The sequence below is a fragment of the Balaenoptera musculus genome, chromosome 17 (genome assembly GCF_009873245.2).
Source record: "Balaenoptera musculus isolate JJ_BM4_2016_0621 chromosome 17, mBalMus1.pri.v3, whole genome shotgun sequence".
NCBI lineage: Eukaryota > Metazoa > Chordata > Mammalia > Artiodactyla > Balaenopteridae > Balaenoptera > Balaenoptera musculus.
The window spans coordinates 73,218,063-73,237,310 of NC_045801.1; the positions used below are offsets into that span (position 1 = coordinate 73,218,063).

General features: G+C 37.9%; 1 protein-coding gene across 2 annotated transcripts in view; it reads right to left on the minus strand.

Moving 5' to 3' along the window:
• RAB2A (RAB2A, member RAS oncogene family) overlaps positions 1 to 19,248 on the minus strand; it is a 77,329-nt gene that overhangs the window by 10,319 nt on the left and 47,762 nt on the right. For both annotated transcript variants that reach the window (XM_036829821.1, XM_036829819.1), the window contains one exon: positions 16,646 to 16,757. In XM_036829821.1, the coding sequence (XP_036685716.1) occupies positions 16,646 to 16,757 (112 nt within the window). The remainder of the gene's footprint in view (positions 1 to 16,645; positions 16,758 to 19,248) is intronic.

The window sequence follows — 19,248 nt, forward strand, 5'->3', positions numbered from 1 at the left end:
ACTGTAGCAGAAGCAGGATTAGCAGGATTAATATTCTGCCCACGTTTATCCTCTCTTTATTAGGATCACTTATCTTTAACACAACTCAAAGGAATTTTCATTTATCTTGCTTATGTTGCCACTAAAATTGAACATAAAAAGCACACAATTATCATACCCTTTTAAAAACCTTCTAGCTAGCTAGAAATTATTGTGGATTGCTAGGATTATTTTTGGAAGTACAAAACATTTGTGTTACTTATAACACACAGATATGTTTAATTCCTTAGTAATTTAGTTCTTCCATTCAACAAGCATTTACTGAGTGCCTGATTTGTACCAGGCACAGAGCATATCTCAGTTATATACTTGGGTACATGAATGTCTCTGACCTCAAGGATGTGGGAGTACTACAGGACAGATGCAAATCCAAAATTGGCACATAGCACGAAAACTTCCACAACAGCTGTTTAGAAGGGTAACGTGGCATGACCACTTCTGCTGGTAAAAAAACTGTCAAGAGAGAAAGCCCCGTGAATGAAGGCTTGAAGGAAAGTAAGCTCCCACTCATTTATTAGGAAAATTAAGGGGAGGAAAGCCTAGTCTGGACAGAGAGGCAGATTTTAAGCTCAGTTACAGTGGAAGCTGGGGACAGGGAGCCATGTGAGATGAGGGTAGACAAGGGGCCCAAGAGACCTCAAGGAACCTTGAAAAGGTAGGAAGCAGGCTGGGGACAAAATCAGAGGGTGGTTTAGAGGAGGAATTCTACGGAGGAAGGTTGGCAACAGGAAGGCCAGTAAGGAGTTTAGGACTATAATCAAGGTAAGAAATGAAGGCCTGACAAAACAGTGGCAACCAGAATGGAAGGCAAAGATCAAACTTAATATCTCCTTTGGAGAAATGAACAGGACTTGGTAAAGAATAGGGTAAGGATGGCAAGGTGCTTAAGGATGACCCCATTGTTGGCTTAAGCGACTGAGGTGGAAGGGTATGCCGTGAATTGAGATAAATAAAAAAGGAAGAAAACCAGGTTTCAAGGAGGGAATGAAGAGTTTATTTTCGACACATGGAAGGATCTCTAATGCTGATGGGAAAGTCTTGGTAGCTGGTGATCTATATAGTTGTGTAAGTGCGTAACATGCACATAACAGCATGATTTTCTTCAGAAATGTTTAGCTACCCTGGTTTAGAAGTCGAGAAACTGGACGTAACTTTCAAAGTTAGTTTGGTTTGGATCATCACTGAAGTTCCCTAGGGTGACGGCCAAACGAGGAGCAGAGAAGCTGAAGCTAGTCAGCAAAGCCTTCCAATCTGTGGAAGGGAGTAGTACATATTTATTACACTAAGCTCCCCTCAAGGGATGCTGGCAGCTTGATAAGGTCAGGTCAGATTTCCAGTGAAGAGCCCCGTGGTACCCACGACACTGAGAACAGGGTTAAGGGGTAACAAAGCTTTCAGTTTACAGCCGCATTCCAGCTCTACAGAAACATCTGTCCCACCACTTACAACACAGCCCAAGGCAAGGAAGATGTCCCCTCAACCCAAATTCTGCCCGTAGATCTCCAGTAGCAGGACAGGACACAAGTATTCACAAGGTGCCTTGAAACTGGTCTTAGTCACTTAAGTCTTACTATCAGGTGTTTTCCCCGTCCCACCCCGAAACAGAAACCCATTGACCCTGTCAGGTTAGATGGCTTGGCAGCTTACCACAGTGTCTTCGGGTTAGGTGGCTGTATTTTCAGCTATCATCTTGGCTGTATCTTTAGTGCTTTAGCAGCTAAGCCAGGAATTTCCAGCCTTGATTTTTCAACAGTTTAAGATATTTTTAATTACTAAACTTTTGCTTCAAAAATTTTTGATGTTTATATATTTTTCTGGTTTCACATAAATTTCCAATCTTAATTTTAAGTAAAACTGATGAATATTAGGGAAAAATCACCCATCAAATGGCTAAGAGATTGAGAATATTTGAAAAGTGACAACTGTTTGACAAACAATATGTTTATTTCACACCACAATCACCTTGGGTCCTAAAGGAAATATAATACTGTTTAAGTTTTGGTAATGTACAACTCTGAGAAAATGAAATTTTAATTTAGAGGGAATACACAGAGAAAAACAAGGAAGGAATCATAGAAGTAAATATATCACTTCTAGAATATTCGGACACCTTTAAAAAGTTGGCCCGCGGCCTTTGGGAACGGGTACTTTCCCTAGCCTGCCGTAATCTTTGCTGCAGTTATTCCTGGGTCTAAAAAACCTCTTTCAAACCACAAAGACCCCAGGCGGCTACTGGAGGGAGCTCCCAATCAAAGGAGAAGCCAATCTATTCACCTGTGTTTTTCAAAACTCATAGGTTTTTAGAATGCTTAGGGCCAAGAAGGTTTCGGACAGAATTCCACCTACAAGTTAACAAGTGGGACCAAAGCATAAGCTCATTAAAGACTGCGGGGAGAGGAGTAAGGTCAAAGTAATTAAATAAATACGTAACCATCCAAACATTTATCTACTGTGTGGGGAGAAACTGCTAGGCGCTGGGGATGCCGAGATGGAAAGACAGCCTATGTTTTCAAGGAACTTTGTCCTCATGTTGAGCCAACGTGAAAAACAAGGGTCATGACAGAGTCATGAGAGAGTGCGAAGATAATAAACCCATGACACAGGAATGACTAAATACAGAGAAAGGAGCACGTAAGAGTGGTGAAGGGGGCAGGGAGGGTGTGTCATGTGTCACGCATTCCAAGAGGAGGAATCAGACTCACTATATATCCTTGAAGGATCAGGTTGGAAGGAGGGCATTTCAAGTGTGGAGAATACTTTCTGTGGAAGCAGGTCAGGAGCAATGCCCTGTGGACGCGCTCTCTGGTTTAACAAGGAGAACACAGAGGGGAGGACTGGCAAGTAAAGGGATCTGTCTTCCAAGCTAAGGAGTTTGATGCAGAAGCTGTGAGGAACCACTTCAGGGTTTTAATAAAGCTGGAGAGTGACATTCAATTTTCATTTTTAGAAAGATCTTATAGGCAACAGTGTAGAGGACTGAAAAATGAACACAGGGAGTCCAATTAGGAAGCAATCATAGAAGAGGACGATTTGGAGAGATATTTAACAGGCAGAAATAATAATACACACGTGGAAAGCAATACTTATTAACTGAAGAATGAGTGTAAAGGGGTAGGGAAGGGGGTTCCTTTAGGATACACGAGAGTGAACATCTGCAGACTAGAGCAGAGGAGGGCTATCAGTTCAGTCTGAATGTGTTAAACCGGAGGGTCTGAGACCCACTCATGCAGAACTGTCCAGGCAGCAGCGGTCAAAGTAGAGCTAGACACACAGCCTAAGAAGGGTATTCATGGATTTAGGTGACATTTCAACGTGGAAGAAGGAGATGGTAAAGGAGTCTGGAAGGCTAGAGAGTAAAGAGAAGACCATGATATCATGGAGCTAAGGAAAGAGCAAGTTTATAGACAGAAGAGTAGTCAAAAGTATCGCACACCCCCCAGGGACTGTTCAAGGTAAGAAGAGAAAAGCATTTGTTAGGTGAGGCAACTAGGAGGTCTAGGGTGACCTTGGCCATGATGAAGGAAGTCAGACTATGAACCGAGGTGTGAAATCCAATGAGGAAACAGAGGTAGATCTTACTAGAAGCTAGAAGAGAACATATCCAGGAGAACAGGGACTGATAGGGTTTTGTTTTTAAGATGGTTGAAACCTGATTATGTAATTATATGCTGAGAGCCAAGAATCAGTAGAGGAGAGGATGAAGATGACGAGAAGGTCTGAAGAAATCATGAATCTGCAGAGCAGGGAAAGGACGACAGCACTTGGCTGGACAGTCTCGTTTACTCACAGCCGGCTGATTTTCCAGCCTCTCCGCTCCCCAGAGGGAGCCCGGGTCACGGTACCGACATCACCTGAGAGCAAGCTGCAAACGCAGACTTTCAGGCCGCACCCCAGACCTACTGAATCATAAGCTGCATTTTAACAGGATTCCTAGGTGAAGTGAATGCACATTAATGTTCGAGAAGCACTGTTCTAAATACAACTGATTTGGAAAAAAATACTTTTACAAGATATTCTGAGCTTAAGAAGAAAGTAGTCTCCACTTCCCCCAGTGCAACCTCTATGTTACCATTAAGTGAGAGAATCAGCAAAACTAAAGGACATCAATCCTTTGGCTATTATGCACCCTCCACCCCAATTCCACTGGGGCAGGGGGCGGGAATGGCTAAATCACACTTGGAAAACTCTAGGTTAAACAAAAGCCAACAAATTTCTTAACAGTGGGTTTTCAGAATAGAAATAACATACTACTACTGTGAATTCTGGTTTCCTAAAAGGGGGGCAGGCTCCAGCTCCTCCTAAGCTCACCTGACCACGGAACCCTGTGCAGAAGCGATCATTTTAATTCACGCTCCTCAAAGAAGGGTAGGCTGACCTTCAGTGCTGCTATTCTCCACTGTGTGGCAGACAGAAGGGGAACGGATGGGGAACCCGGAACACCTGGGTTTGAGTCCTCTGTGGAAAATGGGACTACGTATGTGAAAGAACTCTGACAATATGCCATACAAATATACAACCACATTATTATTTCAGGGACCTGACACATTTTAATCATTTGAAAATACTTCTGAAAGAACCCTTCCACTTATGAGACACTCTTCTAAATGCTGCAAGCAAGATCACCAGATTCCAGTGACTGGAGGAGCGTCCCTTCACATCAACTCCTCAGTCTGTCACAGGACAGACCACAGAGGTCAGATCTTCCTGGAGCTCTGCAGACTAGGACGCTAAACAAAGCTGTGGTTCTGGAAGGAACTGCCAGAGGGCGGCAGCTGAGGAGGCGTGTAGCCAATGGGAAGCCAGGGCGGTTACCAGGCAGCATGATATCTGGATGTCCTCAATAACCTTCAAGTCTCAGTTGAAAACGGAAGTCAAACTAATATTCAAAAATATTTTCTGCTGGTCACATGGTCGATTATTTCCTTATCAGCAAAATCTTCAGCAAAATGGAGATCAAAATAATCCTTTTTTTTCTTTTTTGTCCACCAGAGGTAAAAGAACCTAAACCTCATTTTCCTAATATAAGACGTGATGACACTACAAATGCTCTGTATATTCAGCATGAACATTACCTGAATAAGTGGTAGACAACTAAATATATGGGTTCCCCCCCATATGCTATGCACTCAAATATATGTGTATAGCATCCAAATATTAAGTTTAAAAATCAGTAATGGGAACTGAAAATGTAAAGAATGAGTTCTGGTCTCCTATTTCTATGGGAATACCATATAGGCGAGAATATTTTGGTTGCAATTGGCTTTTTAATTTCGTTGACATTTAGGAGATGAATTCTGGGTGTACCTCTACTATCACATTTGAACGTGTATTTCTTCAGCAAATAGCAAAAAGGATGAATGATAATAGCATGTTTGGAGCAACCCCAAGTTGTATAAAACTGACTAGAATCCACTTTATAGGAAGGGTGAATTCTCTTATTATAACTTGTAACTTGGAAATTATAATTTACAGTTTGGAAACAAATATACTTAAACATAATACTTGTGTACCACAGTAGTTTGCTAATACAGAGAGGTTTTATGTGGAGAGAGCTTTCTATGTTTGTATGTATATAAAAAAGTGTTTCTTTGAGTGTATATAGTCTGTGTGTGGTGTTAATCTTATACATGATTTTATAAATATAAAATGATACCCATCTATTAAATAGTAGATCTGAGAAATTCTTACCTCCGTAAGTATCTAGTTTAGGCAGACTAGGGTATCATTTTATTTTTATGCTCTTTATAAAATAATTTGAAAAAAAAATTGGAAGAATAGTCTTGGGTGCCATTTTCCATTTATCATCCCAGTTGAAGATCAGCAGCATAAATTCAGGTAAGAGCAAAACAGTTGGCACATGAGAGGCTACAGTTAAAAGAAAAATATGAGTCCGAAATATTATAAGTAGAGCAGTGCTGAACGATGTTGCCAGTGGGGCCCTGAACTGGAAAGGAGAAGGACGTCAGTGTGGTTTAGAAATACAATGAGCTTGGATCCAGCTGTCAACATCATCAGCAAGACGCTGCAACAGTTCAGGATTCTCACTGTAGAATTCACAGGTCAGAGCCAGCCCGTAAAACAGAAGTGGGACCCTTCATAACAGGACTTTCCAGTCTTCACTCTCCCCCCCAGGTTGTCATTGAAATGAAGCTTTTTTAGATCAAAATATACACCATCCTACCTACTACTAAATGAATAAAGAGGATTCATGTATTATGCTAAGTTGCTGGTGCTTCACTTCATTGATTTTAATTATATCCTGTTACTTTAGCTCAGTGTTACTGACATTTTGGACTCGGTAATTCTTTTTTGTGGACAGCTATCCTGTGCATTCTTCTCTAACACCACTTTGATCCTTCCCCTCAACAGATCCTTCGTGGACGAAATCATTATGCTGAGTAAATCAGTACATCCAGAGATTAACAGTAAACCTATTTCCAGCAACAATGCAACAAATGCTGGAAAAATGGTGCTATCTTATGCTGCAAATTGTCCAACTGCTTACAGGGAAATACAAGAGTTAAACTTCACGGTCTCAACTTGCATTAGGTAACTGGACCTTGGTTAAAACATAAAAATAGACCACAGCACAACAGGAAAAGGAAACAGGTCTAGTTCTAAACTGAAAGGAATCATCAAGGTACCAGTTAGGCTTAATCTTAAGGAATGATCACATAGTTTTGTGTTTTTTTTTAAATTAATTAATTAATTTATTTTTATTTTTGGCTATGTTGGGTCTTCATTTCTGGGCGAGGACTTTCTCTAGTTGCGGCGAGTGGGGGCCACTCTTCATTGCGGTGCACAGGCCTCTCACTGCCGTGGCCTCTCTTGTTGCAGAGCACAGGCTCCAGACACGCAGGCTCAGTAGTTGTGGCTCACGGGCCCAGTTGCTCCGTGGCATGTGGGATCATCCCAGACCAGGGCTTGAACCCGTGTCCCCTGCACTGGCAGGCAGATTCTCAACCACTGTGCCACCAGGGAAGCCCGATCACGTAGTTTTAAATTTCTAAAAAGAACCCTTAGTCAGACGGTCCATAATCAGGACACTGGCATTTGTATAAATCATTCTATCTTTAAACATAATTATGTTTAAATAATTTATATGTAAAAATGGCTTTTAAGAAAGTTTTTTTCTTTAATACCAGAGTTCTCTAACTTCTCTACACATGAGAGCCAAGGATTGGCTAGGAATCAAGTACTTTTTAAAGATTATACAGAAGAGGACACTGACCTTCTGTGAGCTGCCCAAACACCAACCACCGCTCTTATTAGCTGACCAGGATGCACTCAGGATACCTGCCTTACTTTCCTAACTCCTTACATGATCAACTCTCCCAGAGGGTCCTCAAGTTCAGGCAGTAAGCTGAGGATAAACTCCTGTCTGAGCCCATAGCCCAAGTTTCTACCCACTGTGCTAAACGGCCTCTCCCATGGAGGATGGCATAATTAGGCAAATCCAAGTCCTTAGAAAGCAAAAACAAAAGGTATAGCACTTAGAACAAACTTCTTTGAAATGAATTACTATTTTCTCCAACCCCAAGTCTAAGCCACTAACTGATTAAGAATCTACAGACCCTGTAAAACTAATGTATTTATTGCTTGTTCTCATGATGATTCCTCTTTGGATCTAATTCTAGCAGGCTAACTCTTGCTTAAATCCCAGAGAGCGTATACTGTAATTTTATGAGATGAATAGCTTCCCACTGAGGCCTCAGCTCTCCGGCTGCAGAAGCCGGTGCTGACTGCTGTAACAAGGAGGGTGTCTGACAGATGCTGGCTTGGTTCTCCTTCCTTCCCTTCTCAAAGTGGAAAGAACAGGTTTTGTTAGTCTTCCCTGACCTCGAAGAAAGAAACTAAGTACCTGTTTTCCAACATCAATTGCTGAATGAAAAAAAAGGGGGGGGGTGCTATTCAGACTTGATATCAGATATCATTAAGGAATTACTGCTAAGTTTGTTAGGTATAATAATGGTATGATGGACATATTTTTTTAAAATTACTGCTACTGAAATTTGTAGGTAAAATATTTCTGGAATTTGCTTAAAAAACAGGGCACATAATAAAATAAGATCATCAAAATGTCAAAATGGTGGTAACTTCTGAAGCCAGATGATGCGTATGTGGGTTTACTTTTAAAAATGGTGACACTATTTAAATTGATTTAAAATAGCAGCTCCATCAGTCTTACTGTGAGGCTACCAAAATGCTTTAATACAGGGGATGTAAAAAAAAAATAAACTAATGGATGTGTACTGTCATATAAATGCTCTTTACTTAATGATGAACTTAATTATTTTAAAGTCTGACATGCATAGAGGTCATCAATGAACTCTCTTTTTAAAAAAAAAAATACTAGTGCAGAACATCTAATATTTAGCCCATTTTTGGAGTTCTTCCTTTAGTTACTTTGTACAACTCATCATTATCTTCCAACCAGGTCTTTTTTATTCCATATAGCCTAGCTGTCTTTTTTATGAATATTAGTATAATTTCATGTTCTGCTCCTTCTGAGAAATCATATGAAGGAAGTCTATGCATAATAAAAATCACAACAGTAACTATTATTGTTAGGCATATGCTAAACATACAACATTTAGCATGGAGGGAACTGGTTGTATAAAAATTTGCTCTGTGTAAGAATGTGACAGACTCATGAAAGAGCCATACTTAACAAATAATGACAATAATTTGAAAAAGAAATCCTGGGTTCTTCATGAATTAAAAAAAATCACTTAAGCCTTTATAATTATATTCCGTTTTCTCACATTAGTATTTCATTACAATTGTGAGGTTTTGTAATCCTTAATTTTTATTTTTTAAATTGCCATTGTGATCTTAAAGAACAGGTTAAATTTAATTAATTTAAGTTGCTGTATGTGGTTATTACTATTATGTTTTTTTTTTTGTTTTTTTTTTAGCTGTGTTGGGTCTTCGTTTCTGTGCGAGGGCTTTCTCTTGTTGCGGCGAGCGGGGGCCACTCCCCATCGCGGTGCGCGGGCCTCTCGCTATCAAGGCCTCTCCTGTTGCGGAGCACAGGCTCCAGACGCGCAGGCTCAGTAATTGTGGCCCACGGGCCCAGTCGCTCCGCAGCATGTGGGATCCCCCCAGACCAGGGCCCGAACCCGCGTCCCCTGCACTGGCAGGCAGACTCTCAACCACTGAGCCACCAGGGAAGCCCTACTATTATGTTTTGATCAAACTTTCTGAGATAATTACAGACTGACGTGCAGGTGTAAGATAATACAGAGAGATCCTGTGTGACTTTCACCTGGTTTCCCTCAGTGGTGGTATCTTGGAAACATATAATACATTGTTACAACCAAAATAATGAAAAGGGATACACAATATTTCCATTTTCAGGGATCCCTCATGCTGTCTTTTTATAACCATACCACTTCCTCTTCCACCCTGACACCCTGGCTTAACACTGGCAATGACTAATCTGCTCCCCATTTCTCTAATTTTGTCATTCCAACCAAGTCATATAAGTGGAATCACACAATGTGCAACCTTTTGGGACTGACTTTACCCATTAAGCATACTTTTCTGGACATTCATCCAGGTTGCTGCATGTAACAACCGTTCGTTCTTTTTTAATGCTGAGTAGTATTCCATGGTGTGGATGTACAATACACTTTGTCTAACTATTCATCCGTTGAAGGACATCTGGGTTGTTTCCAGTGTTTGCTTATCATGAATAAAGCTGCTATGAACATCTGTGTATGGGTTTTTGTGTGAACATAAGTCTTCACTTCTCTGGGATAAATGCCCAGGGGTGCAATTGCTAGGTCATATGATAGCTGCACATCCAGTTTTTAAAGAAACTGCCAAACTGTTTTCCAAAGTGGCTATATCACTTTAACATTCCCACCAGCAGTGTATGAAGGACCTAGTTTCTCCACGTGCTTGCTAGCATTTGGTGTCACTACGTTTCATTTTAGTGTGTAGTGATCCCTCATGGAGGTCTTAATTTGCATTTCTCTAATGGCTAGTGATGCTGAATATCTTTTCAAGCGCTCATCTGCCATTTATATATGCTCTTTGATGAAATGTCTGGTCATGTCTTCTGACCATCTTCTAATTGGACTATCTGGGTTTTTTTACTCTTCAGTTTCGAGAGTTCTTTATTTTAGATACTAGTGGTCTTTTGTCGGATATTTGGTTTGTAAATACTTTCTCCCAGTCTGTAGGCTGTCTTCTCATCCTCTTACCAGGCTTATTCATAGAACAAAAGTTTTTAAAGACTAAATTCATCAATTTTTCCTTTTATGGATCGTGCTTTTAGTGACAAGCACGCCTACTGCTAGAACCAAACGATTTTCTCCTGTTTTTTTCCATAAAAGATAAATAGGTAAAACATTTTACATTTAATTCCATGATCAGTTTTGAGTTAGTTTTTGTATAAGGTGTGAGACTTGGGTCCTTTCTTTTTTTTGCTTATGGATGTCCAATTGCTACAGCACCATTTGTTGAAATGGCTATCTCACCCTGCGAATTGTTTTTGCACCTTTGTTAAAAAGCAGTTGGGCATATTTGTGGGTTCTCCATTTGGTTCCACTGATGTTTCTCTCCCTTCACCAATATCACACAGTCTTGACAACTACAGCTACGTTAAGACTTGAAATCAAATAGAGTGATTCTTCCTACTTTATTCTTTTTTTTAAAAAAATATTTTTATTTATGTATTTATTTGGCTGTGCCGGGTCTTAGTTGCGGCATGCGAACTCTTAATTGCAGCATGTGGGATCTAGTTCCCTGACCAGGGATTGAACCCAGGCCCCCTGCATTGGGAGTGTGGAGTCTTAGCCACTGGGCCAGCAGGGAAGTCCCTTTATTCTTCTTTTTCCAAGTTGTTTTAGCTATTCTAGTTCCTTTGCCTTTCAGTATGTATTTTATAATATTATTGTCAGATTATCTACAAAAAAATTTTACTGGAATTTTGATAAGAGTTGGGTTAAACCTGTATATCAATTTATGAAAAAGTGACATCTTTACTAGGTTGAGAATTCCAAACAATGAACATAGTGTATGTCTCTCCATTTATTTAGATCTTCTTTACTTTCTTTCATCAGTATTTTGTAGTTTTCAGCATACATGTCCTATACCTGTTATTTTTAGATTTATACCTAGGTATTTCATTTTCTTTTTGTGTGATTATAGATGGCACTGTATTTTAAATTTTGGTGTTCATTGTGAGTATATAGAAATACAGTAGATTTTTTATATATGTCTTGTAAAAATCCTGTAAACTTGCTGAACTCACTTATTAGCTCTAGTTTATTTATTTTGTAAATTCCTTGGGATTCCTAAAGAGACAATCGTGTCATCCACAAATATAAACAGTTTTATGTCTTCCTTTTTTGAGTTGTATGCCTTTATTTCATGCCTTTATATCATGAGAATAGGTATCCTTGCTTTGTTCCTGATCTAAGGGGTAAAGCATTCAGCCTTTCACCACTAAGTATAATGTCAGCTGTAGGTTTTTTTGTAGATGCTCTTTAACAAGCTGAGGAAGTCCTCCTCAATTCCTTTTTTTTTTTTTTGAGGGTTTTTAAACACAGCTGGTGTTGGATTTTGTCACATGCATTTTCTGCACTGACTGCTATGGTTTGATTTTTCTTCTTTATCCTATTAAAATGGTAGATTACACTGAACCAGCTCTGTATCCCTGGAATAAGTTCCTTTTGGCCATGATGTATATATTTTACATATGCACATGTATATGATTTCACATATTGTTGAAATTCTACTTGCTGATATTTTGTTGAGATGTTAATAAATGTTATCAGTCTGTACCCTTTTTTTTTTTTTTCCTTTGGTTTTGGTATCAGGGCAATATTAGCTTCTTAAAATAAATAAGGAAATGTTCTACCTCTTCTATTTTCTGGAAAAGATAGTGTAGAATTGGTGTTCATTCTTTCTGTAAATGTTTGGTAGAATCCTCCAGTGAAACCATCTGAACCTAGATATTTCTTTTTGGAAAATTTTTAAATTACTAATTCAATCTCCTTAATAGTTAAAGGGCTGTTCAAATACTCTATTTCATACTAGGAGAGCTGTAGTAGTTTGTGCTGAGTTTGTGATCTTTTTGTACATTTCATCTAATTTACCATATTTATGTATTATTCCTTTGATGTCTGCAGGATCTATAGTTATAACTTCTGTTTTGTTCCTGATATTGGTAATCTGTACCTTCTCTCTCTTTGCTTCTTTGTCAGTCTTGCTATATTATTGACTTAAAAAAAAAAAAACAGCCTTTAAAAATTTCCTCTATTGTTTTCCTGTTTTTGATTTCACTGATTTCTGCTCTTATCTTTATTATTTTCTTCCTTCTATTTGCTTTGGGTTCTTGAGGTAGGAGCTAAGATTTTTGATCAGAGACTTTTCCCTTTTCTAACGAATGTGGTTAATGCTATAAATTTCCCTCTCTGCACTGCATTACGTGTTTCCCACAAATTCTGATATGTTGTATTTTACTTTTCATTCAGTTCAGTGTATTTTTAAAATTTCCTTTGAGACTTCCCCTTTGACACATACATTATTTAGAAGTGTACTGTTTAGTTTCCAAGTCTCTGAAGAATTTCCCAGTTACCTGTTATTGATAATCAGAACCAACAGAACTGAGAGGAGAAGCAAATCCATAATTATAGGTGGAGACGATGATTGATTTCTAGTTTAATTCCATTGGTTCTACTGGTTTTTGCTTCATACATCTTGCAGCTCTGTAGTTTGGTGCACATAAGTTTAGGATTGCTATTATCTCCCTGGTGGACTCTTCTTTTATTATTATATAATGTCCCACTCTGTCTACTTTATCTGGTATTAAGAGAGCCACTCCTGCTTTCTTTTGATTAGTGTTTGTGTCATATGTATTTTCCCATCATTTTATTTTCAAACTGCCTGTAGCATTATATTTGAAGTCAGTTTCCTGTAGACACCATATAGATGGGTCATATTTTTTAATCCTCTCTGCCAAGCTCTGTCTTTTGATTGGTGTATTTAAATCATTTATATTCCAGGTAATTATTGCTATGTGAGGGTTTAAGTATGCCACTTTATTTTTGTTTGCTATTTTTTGTTTTCTTTTTCCTGCCTTTCTGAGGGTTAACTGAACATCTTTTAGCATTCCACATTGATTTATCTATTGTTTTTTAGTGTGTCTCTTTGTAAATTTTTTAGTAGTTGCTCTGAGTATTGCATTATACATAAATAAATAAATAAATAAATAAATAAATAAATAAATAAATAAAAACTTATACAGTCTGCTAGTGTTGTCATTTTACCAAGTCAGGTGAAGTATAAAAACCGTACTTCCCTTGATGTCCCTTTCTCCTGCGTGGTTTTATTTCCTGTATGTACACTGAGAACCACATCAGACATTAGAGTTTTGCTTCAATTGTCAAATGTAATTTACAAGACTTAAAAGTTTTAAGAAAAAGTCTACTGTGATTATTCATACTTCTGGTTACTGGTATTCCCTCTTAAAAGATTCTTTCTTTTATCATTTCATTTGTTAGATAATTTCTTTAGCCATTCTTTTATGGTGGATCTGCTACTGATAAATTCTTGCTTTTCTTTCATCTGAGAATATCTTGATTTCCCTTCACTCCTGAGATACTTTTGTTGGTTCTAGTATTGTGGACTGAAAGTTCTTTTTTCAGCTCTTGAAAAATGTGCTATTTCCTTCCAGCCTCCATGGTTTCTGACAGAATTCTGCTGTCATTCCAGTTGGTAAGGAACTGTTTGTCACTGCTTTCAAGATTTTTTCTTTGTGTTTAGCTTTCAGAGATTTGACTATGGACAAAAGTTGTGGATTTTTAAGGTTTATCCTGTTTGGAGCTGGCTCAGCTTCTTGAATCTGTAGGTTTATATCTTCTGTCACATTTGGGAAGTTTTCAGTCATTACTCCTTTGAGTACTTTTTCAGAGCCATCTTCTTTCTTCTCTCCTTCTAGGAGTCTGATAATACAACGTCAGAGCTTTTGTTATAGCCCCACAAACTCTTGAGGCACTGTTCATTTTTTTTCTACTCTATTTTCTCTCTGTAGTTTAAACTGAGTAGTTTCTATTGTTCTACCGTCCGGTTCACTATTTCTCTCCTCTGTCCCCATCATTCTGTTGATTCCATCCACTGAGTTTTACATTTGTTGTTATATTTTTCAGTTCTAAAATTTCTATCTTGTTCAAATTTTTATCTTGTAGTTATTTTGCTGAGACTACTTTTCATTTGTTTCAAGCATGCCCCTAAGATTGTTTGTTGAGGCATTTTTATGATGGTTGCCTAAAAAATCTTTGTCAGATAATTCTAACATCTCTGTCATCTTGCTGTTGGCATCTATTGATTTTTCTTTTTTTTTCATTCAGTTTGAGGTCTTCCTACTTCTAGATATGGTGAGTTTCTACTGGAACTTGGACATTTTGGGTATTGTGTTATGAGACTCGGGATCTTATTTAAACCTGTGCTTTAGCTGGCTTCCTCTGACACAACTCCTACAGGGAAATGAGGAGCATGGAAAAACCTCATTATAGCCAGCTGATGGTGGAAGTAGTACCATAATTTCTTTTGTGATGTTTAGCTGTAGTAGAATATTTTCTCTAAAAGCTTTCTGTCTGGACTTCCCTGGTGGCGCAGTGGTTAAGAATCTGCCTGCCAATGCAGGGGACACGGGTTCGAGCCCTGGTCCGGGAAGATCCCACATGCCGTGGAGCAACTAAGCTCGTGAGCCACAACTACTGAGCCTGTGCTCTAGAACCCGCGAGGCACAACTACTGAGCCCACGTGCCACAACTACTAAAGCCTGTGCGCCTACAGCCCGTGCTCCGCAACAAGAGAAGCCACCGCAATGAGAAGCCCGCGCACCACAATAAAGAGTAGCTCCTGCTCGCCGCAACTAGAGAAAGCACGTGCGCAGCAACGAAGACCCAACGCAGCCAAAAATAAATAAATAAAGTTAAAAAAAAAGATTATTTCTTAATATCCTTGGCTTCTGAGAGGCAAATTAATTTACATGATTAAGTAAAGTACTGTTCTCTCATGAGTATGGGAAATTCCTGCCTGATCAAATTTAAACAATTATTTTTATTATTAACCAAGGATACAGAATTTTTGTAATAAATGCTGCCAAAACATTAATGAAATATATTTTATTTAAATGTTCAGCCAAACTGACAATAGTAATTTTCTACTTACACATAAACACCTACTGTTACTTGTTAAAAATAAGAAAAATGAACACAAAGGCATTAGAGTCAAAACTAGAAATTTAGAATTACTTTCCAGTAGAGGTTGCCTTGTCATCTAACTTCACAGTATGGTTCTTTCATAAAATACAGACAATTCTGGCTTTAAGGTTCTCAAAATCAACAAGAAAATCCATTGTTAATTATCAGTAAGGATATGTTTCAGATGTCTTGAAACCCCCATAACACGTTGGCCCTTACAGTTTCAAATCCAACACCTCTAATAAAGGAGTGCTTCACGGAAACAGGCAGCTTTATGTGTCTATTTTAAGTCAAACAAGAGGACAGAATGGATTTCTCTCTGGGTTTGCTGTGTGAAGTAAAACATTATTCTTGGATGTTATCAAGATGTAATTAATTTGCAACACAGGTAAAGCATTAGTTGGAGCCTGTAAGAAGAGTATCACGGACAATCACAGAGCACCTCATCAAGTATAGGTGAGTATAATACCTTACCTAAGAATTCTTCAGTGAAAATACCAATGCTGTTGAACTACTGTAGTCAATTTTTGGGTCCAACGGTTAATCAGACATGCTCCGAGTATTATTCCTCATAAGTATTTACTCACTGTTCACTATGTTGAAGGCACAGTGCTAGTTGTGGCCTAGGAACCCATCCTCTGCTATCCTTAGGACAAGCGTTTCTCCAATCATTTGTTTTCTAGAATCCCCTTCTGCCGCTGCTCTTAAGATTCTTACCCAGAAGGTGGAAGCTCCAGCATTACTCTGGGCAAACTGCATATTTTCTTATTCTCATTTCTGCTTTTTATGAAATACAGTGTAGTAATACATTTACCTAAGAGAGGATTAACTGTCTACTCCTGTATGTATAATAAATAAATACAATATCCACATACACAAAGCACAGAAGAACATGGTGTGTTCACAAAACTTCCATAGTTCAGGTTGATCAATGGAAATAACTGATACTATAAATTTTATTTATTAATTATGGCAGAATTCCCATGCTTTGTATAATGTTACATTGCAATAATATAATACTTTCCCTATTTAAGCAGAAGTGGATACAAATAGCTACAAATGTTTAGTGTCTTGAAACATTTCCAAATTTCGTTAGTGTTCTTTTTTTTCCACTCTCAAGAAACATAAAAAAGATTTTAAGGAAAGTATATACAAAGATCTGTGAAAGCATTTTGGCTTCAAGTGAAGGCTCAGAATATAACTGAAGAGCCTGATATAAGATGAACATTACAAGGCATTTCAAAGGAAAGAAATTTTCTATTTTACAACCTTCAAGGACTATCTGTGACTAAAAAGCTTAGAGGGGATAATCAACAAATGAATATTAAGGTATATAAAAAGTTTCTATTAAGAAGATAAAACATTTAAAAAGGCCTCTTACTTACCTCTTCTACATTAGAAGCAGTCTTAGCCGAAGTTTCCATGAAGATAAGTCCATGTTCTCGTGCAAAAGCTTCACCTTCTTCTTTTTTTACTTCTCTTCTAGATTCTAAATCACTAAACATGGGAAAGAAAGGGCCAAGTTATCAACCAACATAGTACAATTAGAGACATCTGTGGAAACTGTACGATAAGATTCAAAGTTGTACTGACCATTCTTTCAATTAATTTTCGACACATAATAATCAACTTCATTATTCAGTGTATTACGAGAGTCAAAAAGGGCACACCGCTTAGCTTCAAAGAACTAACAATCCAACTAAAGAAAGATTCTAAGTTAGAGCCCTAGAATGCTAAAACTAGAGAAACCCAAAGGGAACATCTAGCCCAAACCCTACCTTTGAGTTACAGTGGGTTCCCAAAGAAGGGAACCATCTTACTCAACATAATAATTTGAGAGAGCAAAATTACACTAGTCCCCTCATCCTTCAGCCAGACTGACTGAGTTTCTATGAATGTGATAAAAATAAGTCACACAATTTTCAGAAACTACAGGAAATTGCTTAATAAAATTCAAAGCAGTATAGAAACATTAATTAATTTTTAATCCCAGTTAATTTCCAATAGAACTGTTAATGTTAGAAGAGAGAGAGAAACAAAAGTCTAAGCTAGAAATTTTGGACAAAAGTATGGTATTCATTTTTATCATACTGAAATTGTATTAGTTAAGGTAGGGGTAAAAAGTAGAAGTCTCCTCTTCAAGTGTGTTTTATTGTAAAAAAATTTAAACTTTACTATTACAAATTTATGTGCCCAGAACAGGATGGAGAAGAATATAATATCCATGTACTTCCATCTAGCCTTGACACATATTATTTTGACAGATTTGTATCAGATTTCTTTTCTGTTGAGAAATAAAATCAATAGCTACAAGTTGACTGTGCTATGAAATACTAGTGGTAAAACGAGAACATAAAAAGCAGGCAAACAGAGTTTGCAAATATTATAGCATGACTGGACGAGGATAATTTATCCAACTATAATCTGGGGGCCTCCTGTGTGCCAAGCCCTATCCTGGATCTGGGGACAGACCACTAAACAAAACAGACATAGTACCAACCCCCTGCCCCCAGGTGGAGCTTATATTCTAGCAGGCATAAAAAATGGGGGAGGGGGGGGACACTAGCAACCGTGACATGGTACCGTGCTCCTGAAATTCAGTCCCCTTATCTGACAATCATTCTTAAGGGAAAATTAGCTTTGAGGTACACAACATCTTCAAGAAAATACTTTCCCTTAACTGCCCTTTATCCCATTTTATGCATATGCCACATTTTATTTAAACAATCCCTTACTTGGAGATATTTAAAGTTACTCCCAGTTTTCCCCTACCAGTATCGCTGATGATGCCCGCATTTGCAAATGTTATCTTAACAAAGAGGGTTAAGGATGTGTACATTTAAGGGATTGTTTGAAAAAAAGAAAGCGGCACTTCAGTATTCTGTATTTGTTTTATCACTCTTTGTTTCCTCAGTTTTCCAGGTGTAAAATCATATTGTTGTCTTTGACTTTTCACTCCATTAATCCCATTTAAATTGCTTTTACTACTTAAATATCTTTCTTTCCTAAACCATTCTCTTAATTTATGCTTTTTTGTTTAGGGTATTCTAATTCCTTGACTATTAAAAACTTTCATCCTTGCAGCCTCTGCGTCCTATTTCTTGTATAACCAATTTCAAATGCCACAGTTAGGAAAAATCCATGTCATAACTGTCATTCTGACTAGGTCACTGTCTTTCTCAAACCCCTCCACTGGCTCCCTACTGCTTAATTCACCTAACTCAGAAATTGTTTATTCCCTGTTTCCATGTCTACCCCAATTCACCTCATCTAATAATAATCCCCTCATTTATCTCTGTTCGTTTCCATTCACTCTTTGCATGTCATACATTCTTTTTTCCCTTCTCCTAGTTTCTTCCCTAAAATGTCTTTCCACACCTACTGTATCCTAATGATAAGAGCTACCCATCTACAATCATTAGAAACATCTTTTGTACATACTATACTTTGCTCTTTCTTTTCACAACTGAACTATGGGCAGCAACCAAATTTAAGCCACCAGTAAGGTGCCAGCCACCTTGTTTCAGACACAAGGAAAACACCAGTAAGACAAAACTATGAAAATTCTCTTTATTCTTCAAATATTCTTCTCATTATTTCACACATCATCATTGAATGGTAGTATGAATACTTCCATATTACAAAGACTAAAGCTTCCCTCCAATAGCCTTATTCTTAAAAGGATTTTGATATCTGTGGGGAATCCAATCCCCCATGGATGTGGAAGGACAACTGTATGTTTGCTTAACAGCAAACCTCAATTAAAATAACACTTAAAAAAATCTAATCTATGCAGTATAATATTTGTTATATTACTTTTTTTTTACAGTTTTACTGCAATATAATTGACATAAAAAACGGCACATTTGAGTGAACTGATGAGGATGAGTATAATTTTTGTGACTTTCTGTCTGAATTTAAAAAAAAAAAAAAATCCCACAAGGACTCAGAGGCAAAGAATATACAAATCAATTTTCACTGCAAAGTA